This window comes from Rhinopithecus bieti, unplaced genomic scaffold, assembly GCF_001698545.2.
Source record: "Rhinopithecus bieti isolate Rb0 unplaced genomic scaffold, ASM169854v2 scaffold_51734, whole genome shotgun sequence".
Classification (NCBI taxonomy): domain Eukaryota; kingdom Metazoa; phylum Chordata; class Mammalia; order Primates; family Cercopithecidae; genus Rhinopithecus; species Rhinopithecus bieti.
In genome coordinates, this window is record NW_016820683.1 from 154,171 (window position 1) to 175,575 (window position 21,405).

The 21,405-nt window shown below is 55.5% G+C and overlaps 1 protein-coding gene across 2 annotated transcripts; it reads right to left on the reverse strand.

Moving 5' to 3' along the window:
- Positions 1-2,817: 2,817 nt before the first annotated feature.
- Positions 2,818-15,233, reverse strand: PDGFB (platelet derived growth factor subunit B). 2 transcript variants are annotated; one of them, XM_017859879.1, is made up of 6 exons: positions 14,791-15,233; positions 12,464-12,553; positions 10,655-10,860; positions 9,125-9,269; positions 4,846-4,996; positions 2,818-4,315 (listed from the first exon to the last, which is right to left on the reverse strand). In XM_017859879.1, the coding sequence occupies exons 1-5, from the start codon at positions 14,855-14,857 to the stop codon at positions 4,872-4,874; spliced, it is 633 nt and encodes a 210-aa protein (XP_017715368.1). In that variant the 5' UTR covers positions 14,858-15,233; the 3' UTR covers positions 2,818-4,315; positions 4,846-4,871. The 2 variants fall into 2 exon arrangements, with proteins under 2 accessions (XP_017715368.1, XP_017715367.1); XM_017859878.1 differs by having other exon boundaries at positions 2,818-4,466; positions 14,791-15,228.
- Between the last annotated feature and the right edge of the window lie 6,172 nt (positions 15,234-21,405).

Consider the following 21,405-nt stretch of genomic DNA (forward strand, 5'->3'; position numbering starts at 1 on the left):
TGGATGGGCAGATGGGTGGGTGGGCAGGTAGGTGAATGGACAGGTGGGTAGATGAAGAAGTATAGACATGGAGAGACATAATGGCTAGATAGACTTAGAAGGTGAATTAAACATGATCCCGACCCTCCAGGATTTTCCAATGAAGGAAGAGGGTGTTTAGCTTGCCAAGAAGTTAAAATATTTTATCTGTAATTAGTGACACACTCAGAGTCTGCATTTTCCAGTCACACCATAGTGCGTGTGATGAAGACCAGCCAGGCAGGCTGTGACTTGGAGCCAACATACTTGATTGCTCCATAACAGATTTGTTTGTTCCTTCATTTGACAGGCTTTGAGTGCCTAGTAGGTGCCAGGCACTGTTCTAGACTCTGAGGACAGAGTAGTGGACAAGGTAACTCCAGGTGGAGTTTCCATGGGGAGTGAAGAAGGGGATGTGGAGAGATGTACACGTGGAGTGAGCCAGATGAGGCCAGATGCTACGGAGATCAACAGAGAAGAGCGAGAAAGCGAGGCTAGGGGCAGGGGCAGGTTGGACAGGATGGGTGTCACTTGCATGGATACCTGAAGGCAGCATAGGGGTGAGTCACAGCTCCTCTGAGATTGGGGAGAAGCAAGGACTTCCCCAGGATCATGCAGTAATAATGTGGCTGGGTCAAGGCTGTCACCGAGTTACGTGGACAGGTGTTGGAGTTCTGGGGTTCCTGGGCTGACACTTAAAAATACTGGAAACACACCAGACATGGTGTCAGCAGAGGAGGAGAGGGTGGAGCTTGGACCCAGCCACCAGCAGCTGCGTGCCCTCCCTAAGCCTGCATGCTGTCACTGTCCTGTTATCTCCTTCATGCCTCAAAAACAGTCTTATGTGTACTAGGAGTTCACAGATAGTTTACTTTATTAGCAGTAATGTTTCATATTTTATTATTTTACAAAAGCAGCAAATGCTGTCCAAAGAAAGCTACGGTTCCACGCTCTGGTTGAAGGCTGCAGGCTGGGACCAAGAAGACACCTTGGGGAAATGAGGATCTGAGTGAACAGAGGAGAGTTCCTAAGAGTTCACGAGGTGAAACTGAGCGCCTAAGGAGGGTAGGAGAGAAAAGGACCAAACCAGCAGCCATGTCCTCTCTCTCCCAAAGTAAACGGGGCTATCTATTAGGATTAGGTTCAGTTGCAAGGGACAGAAAACCCAAAACCAGAGTAGCTCAAACAGAAAGAAGTTTCTTTCTTTCTTCCATGAAAGCTCCTGAACGAGGCAGCCTAGGCATTGGGGACGCTGCCCTTCATCTTGCCCCACAATCCTCAGCATTTGGCTTTCACCTCATGGCTCAAGATGGCTGCTTGAGCACCAGACATCACATCTGTATTACAGCCAACAGTGCAGTGGAAAGGCATGAAGAAAAGAATGCTTTGTCTCCAGCAAAGGGATTTCTGGAAGAATGCCATTTTAGCCTGGTAACTTTACGACCTTGAGAAGGCCCACCAGGCCCCTGGAAGGCCCACAGACTCTGCTGGGCTGCTGCATGGGAATGGGGAAATGGCGAAAGATTCAGACAGCTCTGTCTGGGAAGTGCCCGCAGCAATCCATGGCACAGACCAGCTGTTGGTAGCTGCCAGGATGCTGCACGCACTGGGCTCTCCAGCTGACCTCTGATGTCCGTCTCCTGGTGAAGCTGCCTCTTCCTCCTCCCAGCCAGATCCTTCTCTTATGCCCCGGAAACTGAGAACACTGGGGATTTAGGGGAGAAGGGAGGGCCCCAGTCAGGATTGGGCAGGCAGGGGTAGGAGCTGCCAGGTAAACAGATCCCTCAGATCTGCACGGCCCACTACCACCACGGGTGGACTCTACTTCCTCAAGGGCTGGGCTAGGAACCCCAGGATGAATTCAAATCAAATGACTATAAAAGCTCCTGGCCGTAACAGGCACATGTCAGAGGTTCAAGAAAGTGAGTGAGTGAAGGAATAAATCAGTCCATTGATCAATCAATTGCTGGGAGCCCAAATGTTATTCAGTCTAACCTCAGCCACATTGTTCCCCAGTTTTCGCTTACACACATCCAGTGACACAGCGCTCACTACCTCGGCGGGGCAAAATGGTTTTAGTTTTAGACTGCCCTTATGAGCACCCAGATCTTTAGTCTCTGCATCCCTCTCAGCCCCAGTCCACGCTGCAGGTGGGACCTAGACTACATTTAGCCTCTTTTTTATGAGCTGGTACCCAGGTCTTCATAAGCAAGAGAAAGCGCAGAACACAGGAGCTTGGAGCCCACGCACCTCTCCTCATCCTCTCTGGCTGGAGTGAGTCTGTGACTTGCCCAAGGCCACACAGCTGGCTAAGGGCTAAGCCGAGACCAGACCCCAGACCCGGCTTTCCACTGTTTCCTTCTAAATCCCACATCCCCTCTGGGACTTCCTCCAGTGTTCCCCACAGTGGCTGTTCCCTCCCCACAGCCAGCCCACTCCACGATGCTGAGGATCCACTTCCTCTATGGAAACCTCAGGCTGCAGAAACCCATCTCTCGTCACTGCCAGAGGCAGGCACAAGTCCACGTGTCAGGACTGCGTCAGGACCAAGACCGACAGAGTGGCCTGTGTGTCTCTTCCCTCCCACTAGACTGAGGCCTCCCCCAAGCCGCGGGCCTGCGTGTATGTGCACGCATGTGTGAGCATGTATGTGTGTGTGTGTGAGCGCACGCGCCAGTGTGTGCGATCGCGCCTGAGGCTCCCAGAGTGAGAGGAACACGCCGCAAGCTGTCGGCACATCCTGCCAAGGCAGAAAGGTTAATTGTCACACACGACGCCAACAGACAGACCTCCGGCGGATTCATTTGGTTTTGTTTTGTGGTTATTTTTTTTTTTACAACTTTAAATACGGAATATAAATAAATTTTACATTTAAAAAATAAAAGGAAAGCCCCCAAAAATATAATCACCAACTTTACAAACTGAAGGAAGCAGGTTTTGGAAGGTGGGAAGGGAGAAAGTGCAGTAGGTGGGAAGGGAGGTGGGAGCTCAGACCCCACCCCTAGGGGATCTTGGGGATCTTTTCCCTTCTCTCCCCCATTCCCAACCCACAAGCTGGTTTCCTAGGAGGAGCCACCAGAGGCGGAGCTTAGAAGGATCGAAGATGGGGAAGTGTGCAAGCAGGGAGGGGTGCGGGCAAGAGGGCTGCACCCTTCCTTGGAGACCTTCTCCCGGGTGTCCCACACCCACCTGGAAGGGCAGTTGCTGGAGCAGAGGACTCTGGGAAATGGAGGTCATGTGGACAGCAGTGTTGCCTCCCTGCCCCTACCACAGTCTCCCTCCTATTTGGCCACTCCAAGCCACAGGCTGCATCACGGGCACGGCCAGTCCACAAGGAGTCTTTGTGTGAATTAGGAAAAGGATCCTTTTCCTCTTTACCTACATCTGCCAGAAATTGTCATAATAAATATACAAATCAGCTTTATCTATGATGTGAACAGTGCTCCCTGCATACAATGTCTTTGTGCAGTGCATACCCTGCACAACCTTACATGGCAGTCTTAGCTGGGGTAGAAAATGATGAGCAGGTCCCTTGCTGCCCTGGCCTCTAGTCTTCTGCCCTAGAGAGGAGTGACTGGGATCATCTGGGTCCTTAATCAGGGGTTCAAGAGCCCCTTGGTGGAGTAGACTAAAGGGCCAGGACAAGAGGAAGATGTAGGGTGGAGGTAGAGAGATGAAAGGAACCAGAGGAAGAGGTGAATCAGAGTGGAGTGCAGGGAGGAGCAGGTGGCAGGAGGCAGGGGATGCCCAGGTCACCATCTACAGCCACCTCAACCGCAAACTCCGTCTCTAACCCACCTGAGAGGGCACCCAGCCACTTGGTGTGTGGCCACAGCCACCTAGAGGAGTCCACGTCTTCAAAACGAAAACGAAAAGAAGCCACTGCGTACAGAGGCACCAGGGAGACAAGGTGACTGGTGTTTGGCCACTGTGGGAGGGGTTTTCTCCAGTCTGTGTGCCCGTCTGTGGTCTTAGCCACGGAGTCCGAGGTAGCCTGGCCTCCCTGGAGGTGTCTCCCCTCGAGCTGGCCAGGGGTCCAGGGACCAGGCAGGCTACGCTGAGAGGTCCTCAGGGCCATGTGCAGGGCTCCTCGGGCCAGTCCACAGTGCTTGGGTGTGGCCCAGGCCAGGTGCAGGGGAAGGAGCCCGTTTCCCCCAAACAGTGACTCCATCAGTCTCTCTCACACTCTTATCCCAAGTTCTTGGAGTCAGGGGAAGAAGACAGCGATGGAGTTCAGTCCTTCTTTTTCTTCTTGAGCTGCTGGGCAAGACGCCAGAGGCCACTGGGAGGAGACCCGCTGATGGAAGGGTGGACGGACACGTGGAGGGGTGGGGGAAAGCACCATTGGCCGTCCGAATCAGGCATCGAGACAGACGGACGAGGGAAAACAATATTATCACTCCAAGGACCCCATGGGGGCAATACAGCAAATACCATATTAAATAACCCTGCAGGCCAAGCAGAGAGACAGGGGGTCAGAGACAACCTAGAGGGTCCATCCCACGTTCATATGTCCCCCATGCCAGGGGCAGGGAGCTGGGGACAACTAGCCACCCCTGATTTCCAGCAGTGCTCAGGGCTGGGGCGTTGAGGGGCTGGGAAGATTGAGATTTAGACCTCCCATTCTCTTAGGGCATGCTGGGACACAGCTGGGCTGGGGTCTCCAAAGCCCACCACCCACCCTGCCCCAGCTGATAACTGAGCAGAGAGGACCAAGGCTCAGAGGCTGGATTTTGGATGGAAAAATCCTTTCCCCTGACCCCATCCACAGGCCACAGAGAAGGAAACACAGGGTTCTGGGCCTCCGTTTCCCCGCCCGGCCCTCACCTGCCCACACTCTCCTGCCGATGCTCCTAGGCTCCGAGGGTCTCCTTCAGTGCCGTCTTGTCATGCGTGTGCTTGAATTTCCGGTGCTTGCCCTTGGGGGGCCGGCGGACTCGCACCGTCCGAATGGTCACCCGAGTTTGGGGCGTTTTGGCTGCACAAGAAAAAGAAAGACCTCGTGAGCATGTGGACCACTGGGGCAGTCTCTCCCCACTGACCAAGACCTGCCATGGACCTCCTGAGGTCTTCTGGGCTCAGGAAAGGGACAAGAGGGGAATCTGGGCCAGGGTCCTGGGTTTGGATCCCAACTCCATGGCTCACCAGCTGTATGTGCCTTGGGAACAATGACTGAACCTCTCTGAGCCTCGGCGCCTCCATCTGTGGAATGGGGGTAATAAGACTGCCCACCTCACAGGACTGGTGGGAGGAATAAATGATAGTATGCTGGCAAAGCTCTTTGCACAGTGCCGGACACAGAGCTGGGTAGATTAAATATGGCTTCAAGTTCTTTGTCACTGTCCACTGACCAGAAGAGTTTGTTTCCCTGCCCCTTGAATCTCGCCTGGAGTTGGAGCTATTTAACCAACAAGAGGCAGAAGTGGTGCCGTGCCAGTTCCGGGCAGAGGCCTTAAGAAGGCCCGGCAGCTCTCACCTTCATGCTTTGGGGGGCCCTGGGCCGCCACATAACAGGTCTGGCTACCCTGCTGGAGAGGCCACATGGAGAGGCCAGGTAGGGACTGGCTCTCCCCACAGAGCCAGAGGCCCTGGACTACAGAGAGAGGAAAATAGGCCCAGCTGTTCCTGTTGAGCCTCCAGATGACCACAGCCCAGGCCACCAGCTGACTGCAACCAGTAGACGGGCCAACAGAACCACCCAACTGAGCCCAGTCAACCCCCAGACCTGGGAGGGATAATAAAAAGCTCCGAGTATGAAGTGATCAGCACATGGCAGCTGCTACAATTCACTTTTTTTCTTATTTTCCTTAGCTTGACCTACTATTGAGGTTTCCTCCCAACCTCTCAGCCTCATCCGGTCATGTGGTAGGGAGGTCACTGGGCTCTGGGCCAGAATCACACTCCCACCATGAAGCTGGGCCTTCAGGTCAGTTGTGCCTGTCACCTACCTGCCCCTTGCCACTCTGAGAAGCAGTAGAGTGGGATGGATGGACCACAACTCAGGCTGCAGATCTGACTCACCAGGGCTCAAACCTGAGCTTTCCCATGTATTGTGGACATTGGAGCAAGTCACTTAAACACCCTGTGCCTTGATTTTCACATCTTTATTTCTTTCTTTTTAAGACAGAGTCTCACTCTGTTGCCCAGGTTGGAGTGCAGTGGCGCAATCTCAGCTCACTGCAACCTCCACCTCCCAGGTTCAAGTAATTATCCTGCCTCAGCCTCCCGAGTAGCTGGGATTACAGGCACGCGCCATGACACCCAGTTAATTTTTGTATTTTTAGTAGAGATGGGGTTTCACCATGTCGGCCAGGCTGGTCTTGAACTCCTGACCTCAAGTAATCCACCTGCCTTCGCCTCCCAGAGTGCTGGGATTACAGGCGTGAGCCACCGTGCCCTGCTGATTTCCACATCTTTAAAGCAGAGAAGACAGCAGCCCTGGTCTCCTAGCGTTAGGAGACAATACATGGAAATGGCCAGAAACTCCCCAGCTAGTGTTTACCATGCACCTGGTGCTGCTCTATGCTCATTTCCCTTTACGGCAGGTGCTGTTACCAGCAGGTGCTGTTACCCACACTTTACAGATGAGGAAACTGAAGCAGAGAGACTGGGATTTGAACTCAGGGATCTGCCTCTAGAGTGTATACCTCCAACCACTCAGCACAAACGACAATGTCTGTGAGCTTCAGCCAAGGGGAGCTCTTATACACTTATCTCCCTCCTGGGTTCCCAGGTGGCTGTCTTGGCAGGGACAGCTGTGTCTGCTGAGCTCAAGGCCAGCCTTTTCCTGGGAGCCTTTTGAACTCTCCCAGCCTGCCGGGATCTGACACCTGACCTCCCACCTTACAGACACCAGGTCCCACGAGGCAGCTATCCCATCTCTGCAAATGGGCAGATTTTCTAGCAGTTCAGGGACTTGGATGGGCTTCAGATCCCCTCAGACAGAAGACACCAGGAGGGCCACTGAAGGGCCCAGGGAGTTTCTTCCCCAGAGCCTGGGCCATCAGCAGGACACTGGGCTATACCAAGGCCAGGCAAGCACAAGGTCACCACACAGCTCGAGTGACAGCATGCAGATCTGAGCCCAGGAGGTCTGACACTGACCACAGTATCACAGAGAGCCACCAAGCCTTAGCCAGGCCCATGGACAGGTGACAGAAACACCATCATACTCAACCAAAATACCGGAACTAAAATGATGGGACTTGACGTCATCTACGTTTCACTGACATAATGCGCCTCCCAAGAAACTGGTTTAGAAAATTATGTGAAACAAATACATGAAGTAACTCATTCTAAACATAAAGAAGGCCAGGCGTGGTGGCTCAATGCCTGTAATCCCAGCACCTTGGGAGGCTGAGGTGGGAGGATCACTTGAACCCAGGAGTTAGAGACCAGCCTGAGCAACAAATCAAGACCCCATCTCTACAAAAATTTAAAATATTAGCTGGACGTGGTGGCACGTGCCTGTAATCCCAGCTACTTGGGAGGCTGAGGAGGGAGGCTTGCTTGAGCCCAGGAAGGAGTTCAAGGCTGCAGTGAGCTATGATCATGCCATTGCACTGCAGGCTAGGTGATGGAGAGAGATCCTGTCTCTTAAAAAAGAAAGAAAGAGGCTGGGCATGGTGGCTCACGCCTGTAATCCCAGCACTTTGGGAGGCCGAGGCAGGTGGATCACTTGAGGTCAGGAGTTCCAGACCAGCCTGGCCAACATGGGGAAATCCCGTTTCTACTAAAAATACAAAAATTAGCTGGGTGTAGTGGCAGGTGCCTGTAATTCCAGCTACTCGGGAGGCTAAGGCAGGAGAACTGCTTGAACCCAGGAGGTAGAGGTTGCAGTGAGCCAAGATTGCACCACTGTACTTCAGCCTGGGCAACAGGGTGAGACTGTCTCAAAAAAAAAAAAAAGTGTATATATATATATATATATAATTTTCCCTTAATAGAGAAATCATCCTCCACGTTAACTCAATAATTTATAACACGTCAGTCTGAAGCTGTCATATGATCAGCCTTTCCAGGGCATCCAGCGACTCAGCTCAGCTCTGGGAATAAGACCCAGAGGTCAAGAAACAGCTCTGTCTTCAGGGTCTTGTTAATAAGAAATGAGAATGAAAAGATTGTCCTGTCCCAAACAATAGAAAGTTACTGAAAAAGAACTATCACTCACATGATTTTTTAATGCTCATCTAATCATATTCATCATTTTTTTTTTTTAAAGGCAGGGTCTTGCTCTGTTGCCCAGGCTGGAGTACAGTGGTGCCATCACGGCTCACTGTAGCCTCGACATCCTAGCCTCAAGCGATCCTCCCACCTCAGCCTCCTAAGTAGCTGGGACTACAGGCGTGTGCCACTATGCCTGGCTAGTTTTTGCATTTTTTGTAGAGATGGGGTTTCACTGCCTCACAATGCTGCCAACGCCATCTCGTACCCCTGACTGATCACCAGCTAGCTTTTCTGCATATGGAGCTAAAATCTCTCTCCAGTGGCTTCTCCCCACTGGTCCTGGCTCCCCTGCTCAAGGGTACGAGAAATTGGCTTTATTTCTCATCCCCAGGACAAGCTGCCCAGTATCTGAAGTTGATGGGCATGGAGCTTTCTCTCATCCAGGCCCAGATTCCTTCCACCATCCCATCCCCACATCCAACAAAGCAGGGGGCTGTGGTAGCAAGACTGGAAATGGGGCTACTCTGGATGGGGTGGTCAGGGCAGACTTCTAGGAGGAGGTGACTTCTGAGTTGAGACTCTAATGAAGAGAAGGAGCTAGGCTTGTGGAGAGCTGGGAGAAGTGTCCTTCAGCCACAGCAGTGTGTGCTAAAGCCCTGAGGCAGAAACTCATTTGGTTACTGAAAGAGGCCTGCCCGGTGAGGGTGGCACAGGTGAAGGGTACTGGTTGGCAGAGACCAGAGGGCAGCCAGGGGCTAATCCTCATGTAGGGCTCTCAGGCCAGGGAGGAATCTGGCTTGTTCTCAGCAAGATGGAAAGAAAGCCTCCCATGAATTTAACCGGGGGTGGGCCTGATCCCATCTCCATTTTTAAGACCGGCCCCTGCTCCCAGCTGCTGCAGGGGAAGGGGGCTGAGGGCTGAACCTGGAAAGGTGGTTACCTCGCTGCTCCTGGGAACCCCCCGGGCTTCGGGTCACAGGCCGTGCAGCCGCCACTGTCTCACACTTGCATGCCAGGTGGTCCTCCAGCGTCACCGTGGCCTTCTTAAAGATTGGCTTCTTCCGCACAATCTCGATCTTTCTCACCTGGAGGACAGAGCCACAGAATGCCTCTGTAGAGGCCACACAGCCAGGAGCCCGGGAACAGCCTGCGCTTCCCACCCCAGTGTCCCCTGCAGCAATCTTTCCTCGAAAGCCCGGAGAGCAGGCTGTGGGGCAAACGCTTTGGCCCAAACAATAGCAGGACCTAGACCTCTGCCCTTCTCGTAGCTTTTCCATCAAAACAAGCCCTCCTGACCTGGGGCCCCCCTCAGTGCCCCCAGAGAGGGAGAGCCAGAAAGGCATTTCCGGGTTGAGCTAGGGCCTGCAGTCTACTCACTCCCGGAGCGCCAGCCAAGGTCAGGGCTGCGCCAGAGGCGGGAGATGGTTGTCTGGAAGGAAGTGGGGGGAGGCTTCATCTAGGAGGGAGGTGGGAACGGGGAGGTCAGATGTCAGGTGTCCATCCATAGAGCTGGAAGCATTGAGGACAGGAGATACCACGAGAGTGGGCAGTGGGGTGGAGTGACATTCGTAGTCTCAGGCGCGGGGCCCAAGCCAGGGAGGGAAGGTGGGCAGGAGGAGAGGCCACGGGCTGGTGGCAGGAGAAGGAAGTGTGGCTAAGCAGGCAGAGCATCAGGCAAGGGCCAGTGCTGAGCTAGGGAAGTGCACACTGCCCAGCCTGCGGGCGAGGCTGGCCTGGAGCGTGCAGGAATCTTTCCACAAGAAGCAGAAGCCGCGGCTTCTCTGATTCTGCCCTCACCAGGGTGAGACCAGGGTGCTCCCTGAGATAGCCTCTACTCTAGAATTTTCCCTGAGTCCAGTGTATGTATCCCCCACCCCTCCGAAGAAAGCCAGGGTCAGCATTCCACTGTTGTAGGGGGACCTGTCCCAGCTCTGCAGTGTCTATCACCTGGTGGGCCTCTCTGCACCCTCCTTATTAAAGACACAGCTTGTCAAAGAGAGACAAGCAGGTGTCAAAGATGCAGGGGCACCCACCGAGCCTTTCTCAAGAGAGCCCTGAATAGGGAGAGCTTTGGGGGAGCCTGAGCAGCTGCCCAGAACACTCTGAATGTCAGACAAATATTTGCGGATACGTCTCTTCAAGGGATGTTTTGCAATTTTGTCCTTGTAAAGGAGGTGACATCCTTATTTCAAGTTGGCTCCACACCTCGCCCAGCCTGGGGTGTCTGTCTGTGGCTTTTGGCTACAGTGGCCTGGGCCACCTTAGAGGATTCATGGTCGGCCTTAGTCCACCTGCCCAGGAAGAGCTTCCCAAGAGTGGGCCCCTGTAGACAGAGCCCAGGGACAAATCAGGAATGTCCTTCGACACACCACTCTGCCCAGTCAAGGAAGCCTGGTCAGGTATGAGTCCCAGACAGGTGGCCTCCACCCACCACCAGGACCAGCCTCGGGGGCCTGCGGAGCCTACGCACCTGGACGGGCCGCAGCTGCACCTGGGTGGCGCGGCACTGCACGTTGCGGTTGTTGCAGCAGCCGGAGCAGCGCTGCACCTCCACGCAGGGTGGCCACACCAGGAAGTTGGCATTGGTGCGGTCTATGAGGCGCCGGGAGATCTCAAACACCTCGGTGCGAGTCTTGCACTCGGCGATCATGGCTGGCTCAGCAACGGTCAGGGAACCTGGGAGGAGAGGGAACCTGGGTCAGGAGCGTGGGCCTGCCCAGAGTCCCCCCGCCTGGCAGGGGAGCTCAGCCGGTGCCCCTGGGACTGCTGTTTCTCATGTCTTTCAACCCCAGGGTTCAGGTTTCAAGTCCTGGCTGTTATTAGCCATGGGACTTGGGCAGGTGGCTGAGCCGCTCTAAGCCTCCGTTTCCCCATCTGCAAAATGGGACAATGAGATCTACACCCAAGAACCACTGTAGGTTTCAAGTGGGAAAATTCAGAGTGTGGGGCATGTTGTAAATGCTTAGTAAATGTCCGCTTCCCTCTGCTGGCACGTAATTATTTTATTCTTCTTTATGATTTTACACATTTATGGGCTTGTGGTCGTTATGCGGGTACTATATTATCTTGAAACCACGCGTGCACTGCTGTCTTACGGTGTCATGGATTCTTTTATCACCACTGCTTTCAAAGCCTCAGCTTCCTCCTCTATGAAGTGGGATAAGAACAGCGCCTCCCTCCCATGTGGATCTAAGGTGTAAAGTGAGTAAGCCTGGCCTACAGCAAGCACTGAGGCTACCGGCCGCTATCCACATACAGAGGACAGGTGGCTCTGAGAGCTGAATATCCCGCCCACATTCATAGATTGGGGGTAGAACTCAGGCCACCTGACTTTTTTCTTTTTTGTGTGTGTGAGACAGAGTCTTGCTCTGTCGCCAGGCTGCAGTGCAGTGGCGCAGTCTTGGCTCACTGCAACCTCCAACTCCCGGGTTCAAGAAATTCTCCTGCTTCAGCCTCCCAAGTAGCAGGGACTACAGGCACACGCCACCACGCCCAGCTAATTTTTGTATTTTTAGTAGAGATGGGGTTTCACCATGTTGGTCAGGATGGTCTCGATCTCTTGAACTCGTGATCCGCCCGCCTTGGCCTCCCAAAGTGCTGGGATTACAGGTGTAAGGCAACGTGCGCGGCCCAGGCCACCTGACTCTTATCCATAGGTTCCCCCAGCCTCTAACTGCAGTGTTTTGGGGACTCCAGGTGTCAAAGAGGAGAAGGGGTTTGAGCAGACATTTGCCTCACCTAGGAGGGTTTCTCTGGGACCTAATGATCTACAGTCTCCTTTATATCTCTGCAAGGGAGCACGAGGCAGTTCCAGGCTTTGCTCAAGTTCTACCAGCCTAGGCTGCTGCCCTTCACCACAGGTGAGTCCCATAGCCCATCAGGGACCACGCTGGGCTCAAGTGACGGCAGCAGGTTGGGATCTCAGCCCTACCACTTCCTAGCGGTGTGACCTCGCCTACTTTTTTACCCTCTCTGGGCCCCAGTTTCCAATTCTGTGAAATGGGGTTAATAATATCTACCTCCAGGATTGAAATAAGGAACGAATGAGCTTTGCGGCACTATATTTAGAAAACAGATAGTGTGGGGGCGAAGGGGTGTGATGACTCAACACAGGCATTTAAGGATGGTTTTACTCTCTCAGTTCACTCAGTCCTGAATGTGGGGGGAAAGGGAGTTGTAAGAGGACCCTCAGAGCCCTCCGACTGGCTGCCCGCCCCCATTCTCTTTCCCTGGCCCCCATCCTAATTTGAAGGACCCTTGTTGCATGCCTCAGTCTTACCCAAGCTCCTTCTTCCACGAGCCAGGCTCTCCAGCTCGCCTCCAGAGTGGGAGCGGGTCATGTTCAGGTCCAACTCGGCCCCATCCTCCTCTGCAGGAGAAGGCGCAGTCAGACACAAGGCGGCGCCACCTCAGGCAGGGGCTCCCTCCGCCGGGGTCTCTGGGCAGACAGGAGGTTTGCCTCCCCCTACTCCAGAGAACAGTCCCTCCTTCCAGCCCCCATAGATGCATGGGTCCTGGCCCTGAGCACGGACCCTCCAAGCAGCCCCCAGGACAGCCGCAGGCCCAGGACCCTGATTGCATCCCTGGCTCTTTAGCCACATTTTTGGCCAGAACCCATGTCAGTGGAGTTAAAAATAACCCTTCCCCTTTGCTACTGTAAGTGAACCCTCCTCGGCCTCCAGGGCGGGGCTAGGACCTGGGGCACTGAAGGCCAGTTTCCAGTGCCCCTCCACCCAGCGTTCCCATAGGAAGTGCTGAATGGAGAAATTCCCAGAAGCCCCAGGGGGACCGCATGCCCTGAACACAGCCCCTCTGGAGCCCTGGACAATGGCGGTGCTGGGCAGGCGGGAGCAAGGGAGGGAGGGAGAGGGACGGGGGTGGGAGCTGAAGATAGAGGAGAGGAGAAGAGGGGTGGGAGTTGGGCCTGCTGGTGGTGGGGAGTCCCTGCCACACACCCTTCTAGGGCCTGGTCTCTCTAGCTCCGGGCCCCTCACCCGTATCTGCATCTGTCTCCCTCCCCGTCTCTAACCTATTGCCCCACCTCTGCCCCCAACCGTCTGTTGATTCTTCTGGTAACAAATGACAGCTCCCTTTTCCGGGCTGGGCACCATCTCAGTCCCATCAGCACTCTTTAGAGACATCGGTCCTTTCCAGAGCCCATGGCCAGAGGTTGGCTGCTGGAAAGTGAGGGCTGAGGGAGGCCTCTGAGCTGGATGTTAAAGCGTGGACAGACTCTTCTGTCCATTTCATGGGTGACGAGCCACAAATAAACTAACAGGCATTGGGAACACGCTCCTGCCACCTCCACACAGCACCCCATGGCTCCAGTTCTGGACCCGACCCACTGGCCCCATCCAAGACAAAGGCGCCTGCCGCCTGCCCGTCCCGGGTACTGCAGGGAGTCTGATGACTAGTCCGCTTCCGTCCAGCCTGACAGCCCCTACGTCAACGAGCCTATCTGTCCCTCTGGCTCCTTTCCTTTCTCCCTGCCATCTCTGGAATGTCCCTGGTGGGGAGGAGATGGGGAAAAGATGCGCTTTGTGGAAAGGTTAAGTTGATTAGGAAAAAATAGCCACATGGTTGCCTTGAAACAGGCCTGCTATTGAAAGCCTCATCTCCAAGATCCCGACCCCCACCAGGGGTGTGGAGGGGCCGTCTGAGGGTGGGGGCATAAAGGCTTGGAAATAAATGGTAGAAAGGCTAAATTTGGAAGTTGCCCCATTGTGTGTGGCCAGGGGCGGCCAGTCGGGCATAGGGTGGGGGTTGTGGGAGACGTCGGGTGGGGGCCCTGGCGAACAATAGGTGGGCCCAGCTGGGTCCCCCTCCTGCCTGCCTCGCCGCCCCCCAGCACAGGCAGGATTGAAAGGGCCTGGGAATGCTTTTGAGAGGGAGCCAGGGGCCCAACGGGGAGAGGAAACAAAGGCAGGAAATGCTGTTCCCCCGTAGATAGCGTCTGGGCAAGGATTACAAAGTGACAAAGAGACAGAACCCCAGAGGGAAGGGGACCTGGGGGTGCAGGGGGGCCGCTGACCAGGGCTCCAGGGAACAGGCCAGAGGTTAGAATAGAATGGAATTTGCTCTGAAGACAGCGTTTATAAATACATTGTCAATCCAGCCCGCCAGCCCTGCCACGTGTGTGCCACCGAGCACGTGCCCATTTGCTGAGTGAGCTCTGGGGCACGGGCAGGGCTGCCTGCTGGTCGAGGCCAGGTGTCCCCAGGGGACCTCACAGACCAGGCCTCTAGCCAGAGGGGCGGGGAGATGACTCCTCCAGTGCCATCCTCCCTGGCTGGGCCCATACCTGGAGACATACTCGGCAGATGACCTGGGCACCTTCTCCCCGCCCTCTCTCTTCCCAACACCCCACCCTCGGCACCAAGCCGGAGCCACACGTGGGTGCTTCTCCTGCCACACCCCCAGTCCCAGGTACCAACCCGCCTGCTGACTCGGCCCTACCCTAGATGGGTGTGGCCGGGCTCTCTCTGGGCTGCCATGGGCCTCCAGTTCCCCAGACGTCAGGGAAGAGGGATGCCTCCTGTCCTGCCCCTCCCAGCTCCCTTAGAGTCTCCTTGGAGGGCCAGAGTGCGGGGCGAGGATTCCATTTACCTCCAGGGTCTCCGTGCAGCAGGCGCTGGAGATCATCGAAGGAGCGGATCGAGTGGTCACTCAGCATCTCATAGAGCTCCTCGGGAATGGGGTCCCCCTGCCGGGCAGACAGCAAAAGGCTGAGTGAGCTGGGAGTGGGGGCTTTCCAGCATGGCTATCTCCCCCACCACATGCTTTCTCGCTTTCTCCTGCAGAAAGCTCTGAGGTCACAGGGAGATGGACAAGCAGGATCCAGGCCTGATGATCAGGAGCACAAAGGCCTCGGGGCCTGTAAAAAACGGTTACAAGGCTTGGCTGAGAACTAGGGTCTTTCCTTCAATATACCGGGGCCTGCCGAAGCCTCTGAGACCAAGCTCACTCCCTGCACCCTCAACCCCGAACAGGAACCCCAGCTTGCTTTGAGTTGGACCTGCTTGTCTATGTCTGTCTCCCCCACCAAACTACAAGTTCTGGGAAGACACCAAAATCTGATTTCTCTCTGAGTCTCGCTCCACATCTGACAGTTGAAGACAGCCAGCATTTCCCATGGCCAATCTAACCCCCATTTTACAGAGGGGAAAACAAAGGCTCAAAGAGAGGCTCAATTATTGGCAAAAGCTGCATTCGAACCCATGCCTTTGGGATGACAGAGCCTGTACTCCCAGGCTCCTGGGTCCAAGAGGTGCTTAATAAATGCATGCCGAGTGTGATGGTCTCAGGAGGCCCCAGGTCCTAGCCGTATCTACGAAGTCTCTCACTCGAAAGAGGCAAGAAGGGAATCCTCAGATACGGCCGGGAAACCTGAAAGCTTACCCGTGCCCTGTGCCCAACCAAACCCTATTTTTAGAGCCCCTTTGGCCTGTTGCCAAACACACTCGAAACTTGATAAGCACTTCAACAGGCCTCATTCGGAGCCGGGTTTCCTCCAGGGAAACCACAGGTCCCACAATGACACAAGAGCAGCCCCGTAGGAAGGTCACAGCCACGTCCCCCACAGTTCCAGGAGACCCAGGGGGCTGATGCCAGAGATCTCAAGAAAGAGGCGAGGGCAGATAGGAGACTGAGAATCACAATCCAGACCACCAGCCACTGAGAAGCAAAGAAAATTCCTAAGATGTCACTGCATGTTCAAAGGCTGGGACCGGACTTCCAGGCGTGCAAAGACACACGTGCAGGCACAGGCACTCGGGCTGCAAGGTCTGGACAGACAGCTCTGGAGAGGGCGCCAATAGGTTTGGCATACTACTATAGAACCTTGGGTTAAACCACTCTCTGCCTCAGTTTCCCTGGATTAAGAAGGGAGGACTTCCGGCCCTTCTTGGTTCACTCCACACTCCTGGAGCCGAAGGTCGGGGAGCTCGGAGAGGCTCGGTGCAGGCTACCTTCACAAAAGGAATGCTGCTTTCTCATTGCCTGAAGGCGGAGGGGGAGTGAAGGAAAGGAGAAGAGGTCGTCTCAGCCCTATGGCCAGCCTCAAGGGGCTCTCCCCAAAAACTCTGTTTCCTCCAGCTCATCATGAAGTCTAGGAACACCTCCAGGGGTTCAGCCATGACCAACTCTGGCCACCCACATGATCCAGGAGCTAAAAGACTAGGGTGGCGGGGGTGGGGGTGACCACTTTTAAAGCTACATCATTCCCTGAAACCCCTGAGTCTCCATGTCTTTGTTTGAACATGGAGTTGCAACCCCGCCCAATGCCTAAGGGCTGCTGGGCAACTACAGGAAAAAAAGGTTGCAAGGCTTGGCTGAGAACTACGGTCTTTCCTTCAATTTCCGGGCAGCCAGGGGCTGCACACGCGAGACAGAGGAGGGTATGGGCGCCACTGTCCCTCACTTTCAGCCCCCATGTCCTCCGGGCTCTGCCTCCTCCCGCCCTCAAGCAAGTTCATTCCTTCCACCTCAAAAGAGAGACCACGCCTCTGGTGCTCTCCAAATGTTGACAAAGTATCCAACCCACAGAACAGAGGGCTTGGTCTCCAGTGAACACCAGGGAGAGCTGCTTCCCCTGAGAGTTCTGTCAAACCCAGAACTGGCAGGCCAGAGAGCCAGATCCCACGCCTACGGACCAACTGCTGTGTGACCTCGGCTGGTCACTGCCCCTATGGTCCTGGCTCTCATCTGTGAATCGAGGGACTTGAAGAACATTCGATTCAGTTCTAATTCAGCCAGGAGGTGTTAGAAGGGGCAGAGAAAACACCAAAGCTGGGTGCCCAGCCAGGCCTCCCTGGATCACTGGCAGAAGGAAAACAAGAAGTGTTTGTGGGGTAAAGATTCAATTCACCTCCCAGGGGTGGGGCCCAAAGGCCTAGTAGCAAATGGCACTTAGTGCTTGTGCCAAGCTCTCCCTGCCCACTGGAGAGCCGGCTGCAGCTGCCAGCCACAGCAGAGGAGGCGGACCCCTGAACAGACCCAGGCACATGACGCATAGGAGATGACATCTTTACAGAAACAAACAGATCCTCCAAGGCTGAGTGCGAAAGAGCCCAGGATAGGGTCTGAGGAGGAGGGAGGGGCACATAGTAGGTCCTCAGTAAATACTGGTCAAATGCATGAAGGAATCTACCCTTCTCCAGGCTCTGTCCAGTATGATTCTTCCACCTCCTCTACCAGGAGAGCCACCTGGGTATTCTTCCCCGACCCTAGGCAAATGAGCTCCTAGAGTCCCTTTTAATCTGAGCAGGGAGGCCATCCCTGCAGATGCTTCTGGTAATGTGGCCACTAGATGCCCAGAACTCCCATAAGCCCCCGGATTTGGTAATAATACCACAACTAACATCTATGAATGCCAGCTACAAGCCACATGCTGAGAAAAGCACCGTATAAACTACCAATCCTAAGAGGCTGGCAGTATTTGCATCCCCATCCTCCAGAGGAGAACAATGAGGCTTAGAAAAAATTAAACAAGCAGCAACAGGTCCAGACAATCAGCAAGTGGCAGAGCTGGGTCGTTCCCAGGCTCCAGAATGCCCACCCGTTCCAGCCCACCATGGGGCATCTCAGCCTCTCTCTCCTGTGCTCTGAGGCTGCTGGCCCTCAGCATCACACAAGGTTGGTGTTGGCTCTTTACTCTGCAGCATGTCCCACGTCAGAGGCTCTCAACCAGAGCCGACTGGGCCCCCATGGGACAGTGGCAATGTATGAAGGCACTGCTGGTGGCCACAACTTGGGGTGTGCACTGCCTCTAAGTGGGTGGAGGCCGGAATGCCGCTCACCAACCTTCAAGGCACAGGACAGCCTTCCCAAATGTCAGGAGGGCAGAGGCTAAAAAACCCTGTAGCAGAGGAAAGAGCAAGGGCTCCAGATGCCAGGCAACCTGGATTCTTGGAATCTTGTCACAATCTAAAACCTCGGCTTCTTCATCTTTTAAATGGGGCTAATAATACCTCTCCCGGGGTTACTGGGAAGCATAATTGCACAGAGCAGAGCTGGCAGCAGATAATGGGTGCTTAATGAGTTGTCACTGTCATCATCATTAATTCTTTCCGGATGGCTCCTTTGTGGGCAGCAGCAAGTAACACACGTGCTCAGGGCCAGCAGCACAGGACATTTTTGAGGATGACAAGGAGTGGGTGGAGAGCTGCCCGCCAATGAAAGAGTGCGTGACTTTGCATTATCCCCTGTGCTGGGCCACAGGAAATGGTACCCTACCTCCACATTGGCAGAGCCTGGGGCTGTGTGGGCTGGCAGGGCCCTTCCGGGGCTGGGGGTGGGTGAGGGTGGGGGGACACTCAGCATGTGCTCAGCTCCAGGATGCAATGCTCTGAGGATGACGAGCATGAGCACAGGTTCGGAGTCACAGGCTCTTCTTGGTATGGGAAAGTGAGCTGTCTGGAGCCTGGTTTTCCTGGGCACAGGTTCTGCAGGCCTCCATGTAGGCAGCTCACTTCAGAGATGGCAAAGGAGGCCTGGCACCCTGAAGAAGCTGCCCCAGACCTCAGACCCGGGGTTTCTGGCAGAGAGAGGGCGTGGCAAGGAGGGAGCTGGGGCAAAGCCAGCCATGGGAGCCAAGGTAAACAGCCTCCTCCGACCCCGCCCCCAGCGCCAGCTGCAGCAGGTAGGAAGGGCACGAGCGAGCGTGAGGCCAGGTGAGTGATCTGCTCCCAACCAGGCTGGCAGATCAAAGGGGCTTGAACCCCACCCTCCTCGTGGGCCCAGCATACACACACAGATACACACTCCCTGGCCTGCCTGCCGTTCCCACCAAGGGACACACAGGTCCAAGCAACCAGAGGCGTTGTCTGTGGCTGGCAGAGGAAGAAGCTGATGAGGCCTCCCAGAGCCTGCCTGCCTGAGAGTCGCAGGCCTTATTTAGATCGAATGCCAAAGCCAACCAACCCCTTTGAAGAAGCCCTGTCGGGGCAAACCACAGAAGCCATTAGAACCAGTGTTTCCCACCTAGCATTCCCCTTCCTTATTGCTCCTGGGACCCTCCCGCTCAGCCTCTGCTCCTTCACATGGGTCCAGCACCCTGGCCTCCCCACCTCTTGCAGGAGCAGAGGAAAATTAAAGCAGGAAGAAAGGAACCAGTCCGGCCATTTATAATGCATAGAACCTTTGCAGTCTGATTTTCTTCCTGTTTCTTCTCTGTCCTGTCTAATCCTGGTAGCCCAAGTCCCAAGATAGAGGAGAGACAGACAGGCTTCTCTCTCAAGATGGGGGGCCTTGAAAGACTGATGCATACCGGAGGGCTGAAAAGGAGGGCTGCCCTCAGCGCAGAGCGAACCGAGGAGTCAGTGGGGCCATGGAGCAACTAGGGGGCCATGTCCTGCCCTCCGCACCAACCCAACACTCACTGTTCTTTGCACAAATAGTTACCGATTGTCCACAGGGCTCTGGGCACTGTTCTAACAGTGGGGACCAGGAGGAAAGCTCTCTAATGGGGTTGACACTCCAGTGGAGAAAGCAGGTAATAAACAATGAAATAAACCAGAACATAGGAAGAGTTGTCACAGAAGAGGCTCCTCATTGCGGGGAGGGGAAGACAAGACGTGAAGAGGCACTTATAAGGCCCGTGGTAAACATTCACCATTCCTGCTCAGTCTCTCTTCCTCTCTGACAGACACACACACACACACACACACACACACACACACACTCTCTCTCTCTCTCTCTCTCCCTGGCTCTTGTGCCAGATCCTTCAAATTCTGTTTGACCTGCCCTTGCACACCTCCAGGGTTCTGGGATTCCAGCAGGTGGTCCCCTGCTCCCTAGGGTCATTAGCAAACCCAGAGGAAGCTAGACGGCAAAGGGTTGTGGGGCCCTTCACTCTTTCCCGGAAGAAGGGTGCTGAGGCCAGATGCGTCACGTGACAGTGGGACTCGCCCTCCTGGAAGCCAGCTCAGCTGGTGGAGATGGCACCTCAGAGGCCTCAGCAGGCCCTCCGCCCAGCCCTGCCTCAGGGCTGCCTGCCCTCTGCTGAAAGCTTAGTCCAAGCATGACCAGGACGTGGCCAATTCCAAGGCCACCTCCACCAGCAGGCCTGCCCTGACTCTCCCAGCACTGGCCATTACAGCTCCTTCCTGGACTGACCCCCCACTGTGGTCCCATCCCCATGCAGGTCCCCTCCCCCAGGACCAGCCTGAGGCTCACTCAGGCTTAGCAGCAAAGTGCTTCATAAACTGCAAAGTGCCACATACACAGCGCCTGTGGCCATGTGTTCAAGAACGCTGTGACTAAAGTGAGGAGAAAGGCAGTTTCTGTGCCACAGCCTCCACCCCAGATACACGAGCCCGTGGAGCTGTGGGAAAGGAGGAGGAGGTGCTGGACGAAGCTGGAAATGGTAAGGGGAGGCTGGGGGAACTCCAGCTGTCAGCCTCTCTGGGGCACGCTGGGATCAGCCAAGAGAATGCAACAGCCAGGGGTGGAAGCCCCCTCCGCGGCTGCACACGCCAGGTCCCTCCAGTCTTGCAGGTTCAAATGAAGGCTTATGGGAAGGCGAAATCGGTTTGGACACCTCAGTGCCCCTCAGAGTCACATCACCACCATTTTCCACCACGCGGAGGTGGTTGAAAAAAAGTAGTCACAGATGGGTAAGATTTGAGGGGCGTCAGGCTGACCTGACAAGGCAAAAAAAAAGTGGGTGCTGTGGAGCTGATGGGAGGTTCTCCCTCCCTCACAGGACACCAGGAAGGAAATGGGGCCGTTACAGAGGTGGTAAGGTGCCAGGGCCCACGGAGGGCCCACGGAGGGCCCACCTGTTGCGCGGGGGCGAGCACCAGGCGCTGGGTGCACGGGGGCCCGTGCGTGCCTGTGTACGTGCGTGGGTGTGCGCGCACGTGTGCTCAGGCCGCGCGTGCAGGGGCCCTGCGTGCGTTCGTGTGCGGTGCGCGCGCGTGTGTCCCGCGTGTGCACAGGCGTGGCGGCGGCGGGGGCCCGGGGCGCGCCGACCCGGGCCGCCGGTAGTTGGCGTGGCCCCCCCGTCGCTCTGCCGCGGCCCCGCCCGGCCGGAGCCGCAGCATCCGCCTCCGGCCAGGAGTGGTGCAATGCCGTGGGGGGTTGGGATGGGGGTCGGGGCCCGGGGGCCGGGTTGGGCCCTGCGGAGAAGCAGCACGGGCGCCGCGTTCCCCCAGGACGCCCTTGAAACACCGGGCCCAGCCCCCAGGTTCCAGGGCCCCGACAGGCGAGGTAGCCGTCCTG

Coding starts and splice junctions, on each gene's coding strand:
- PDGFB (XM_017859879.1), bottom strand. CDS start 14,857: ATGCTGAGTGACCACTCGATCCGCTCCTTCGATGATCTCCAGCGCCTG. Junction 9,270..10,654: donor TGCAGCTGCGGCCCGTCCAG/GTGCGTAGGCTC, acceptor TCTGTCCTCCAG/GTGAGAAAGATCGAGATTGT. Junction 4,997..9,124: donor GGGTTCCCAGGAGCAGCGAG/GTAACCACCTTT, acceptor TTTCTTGTGCAG/CCAAAACGCCCCAAACTCGG.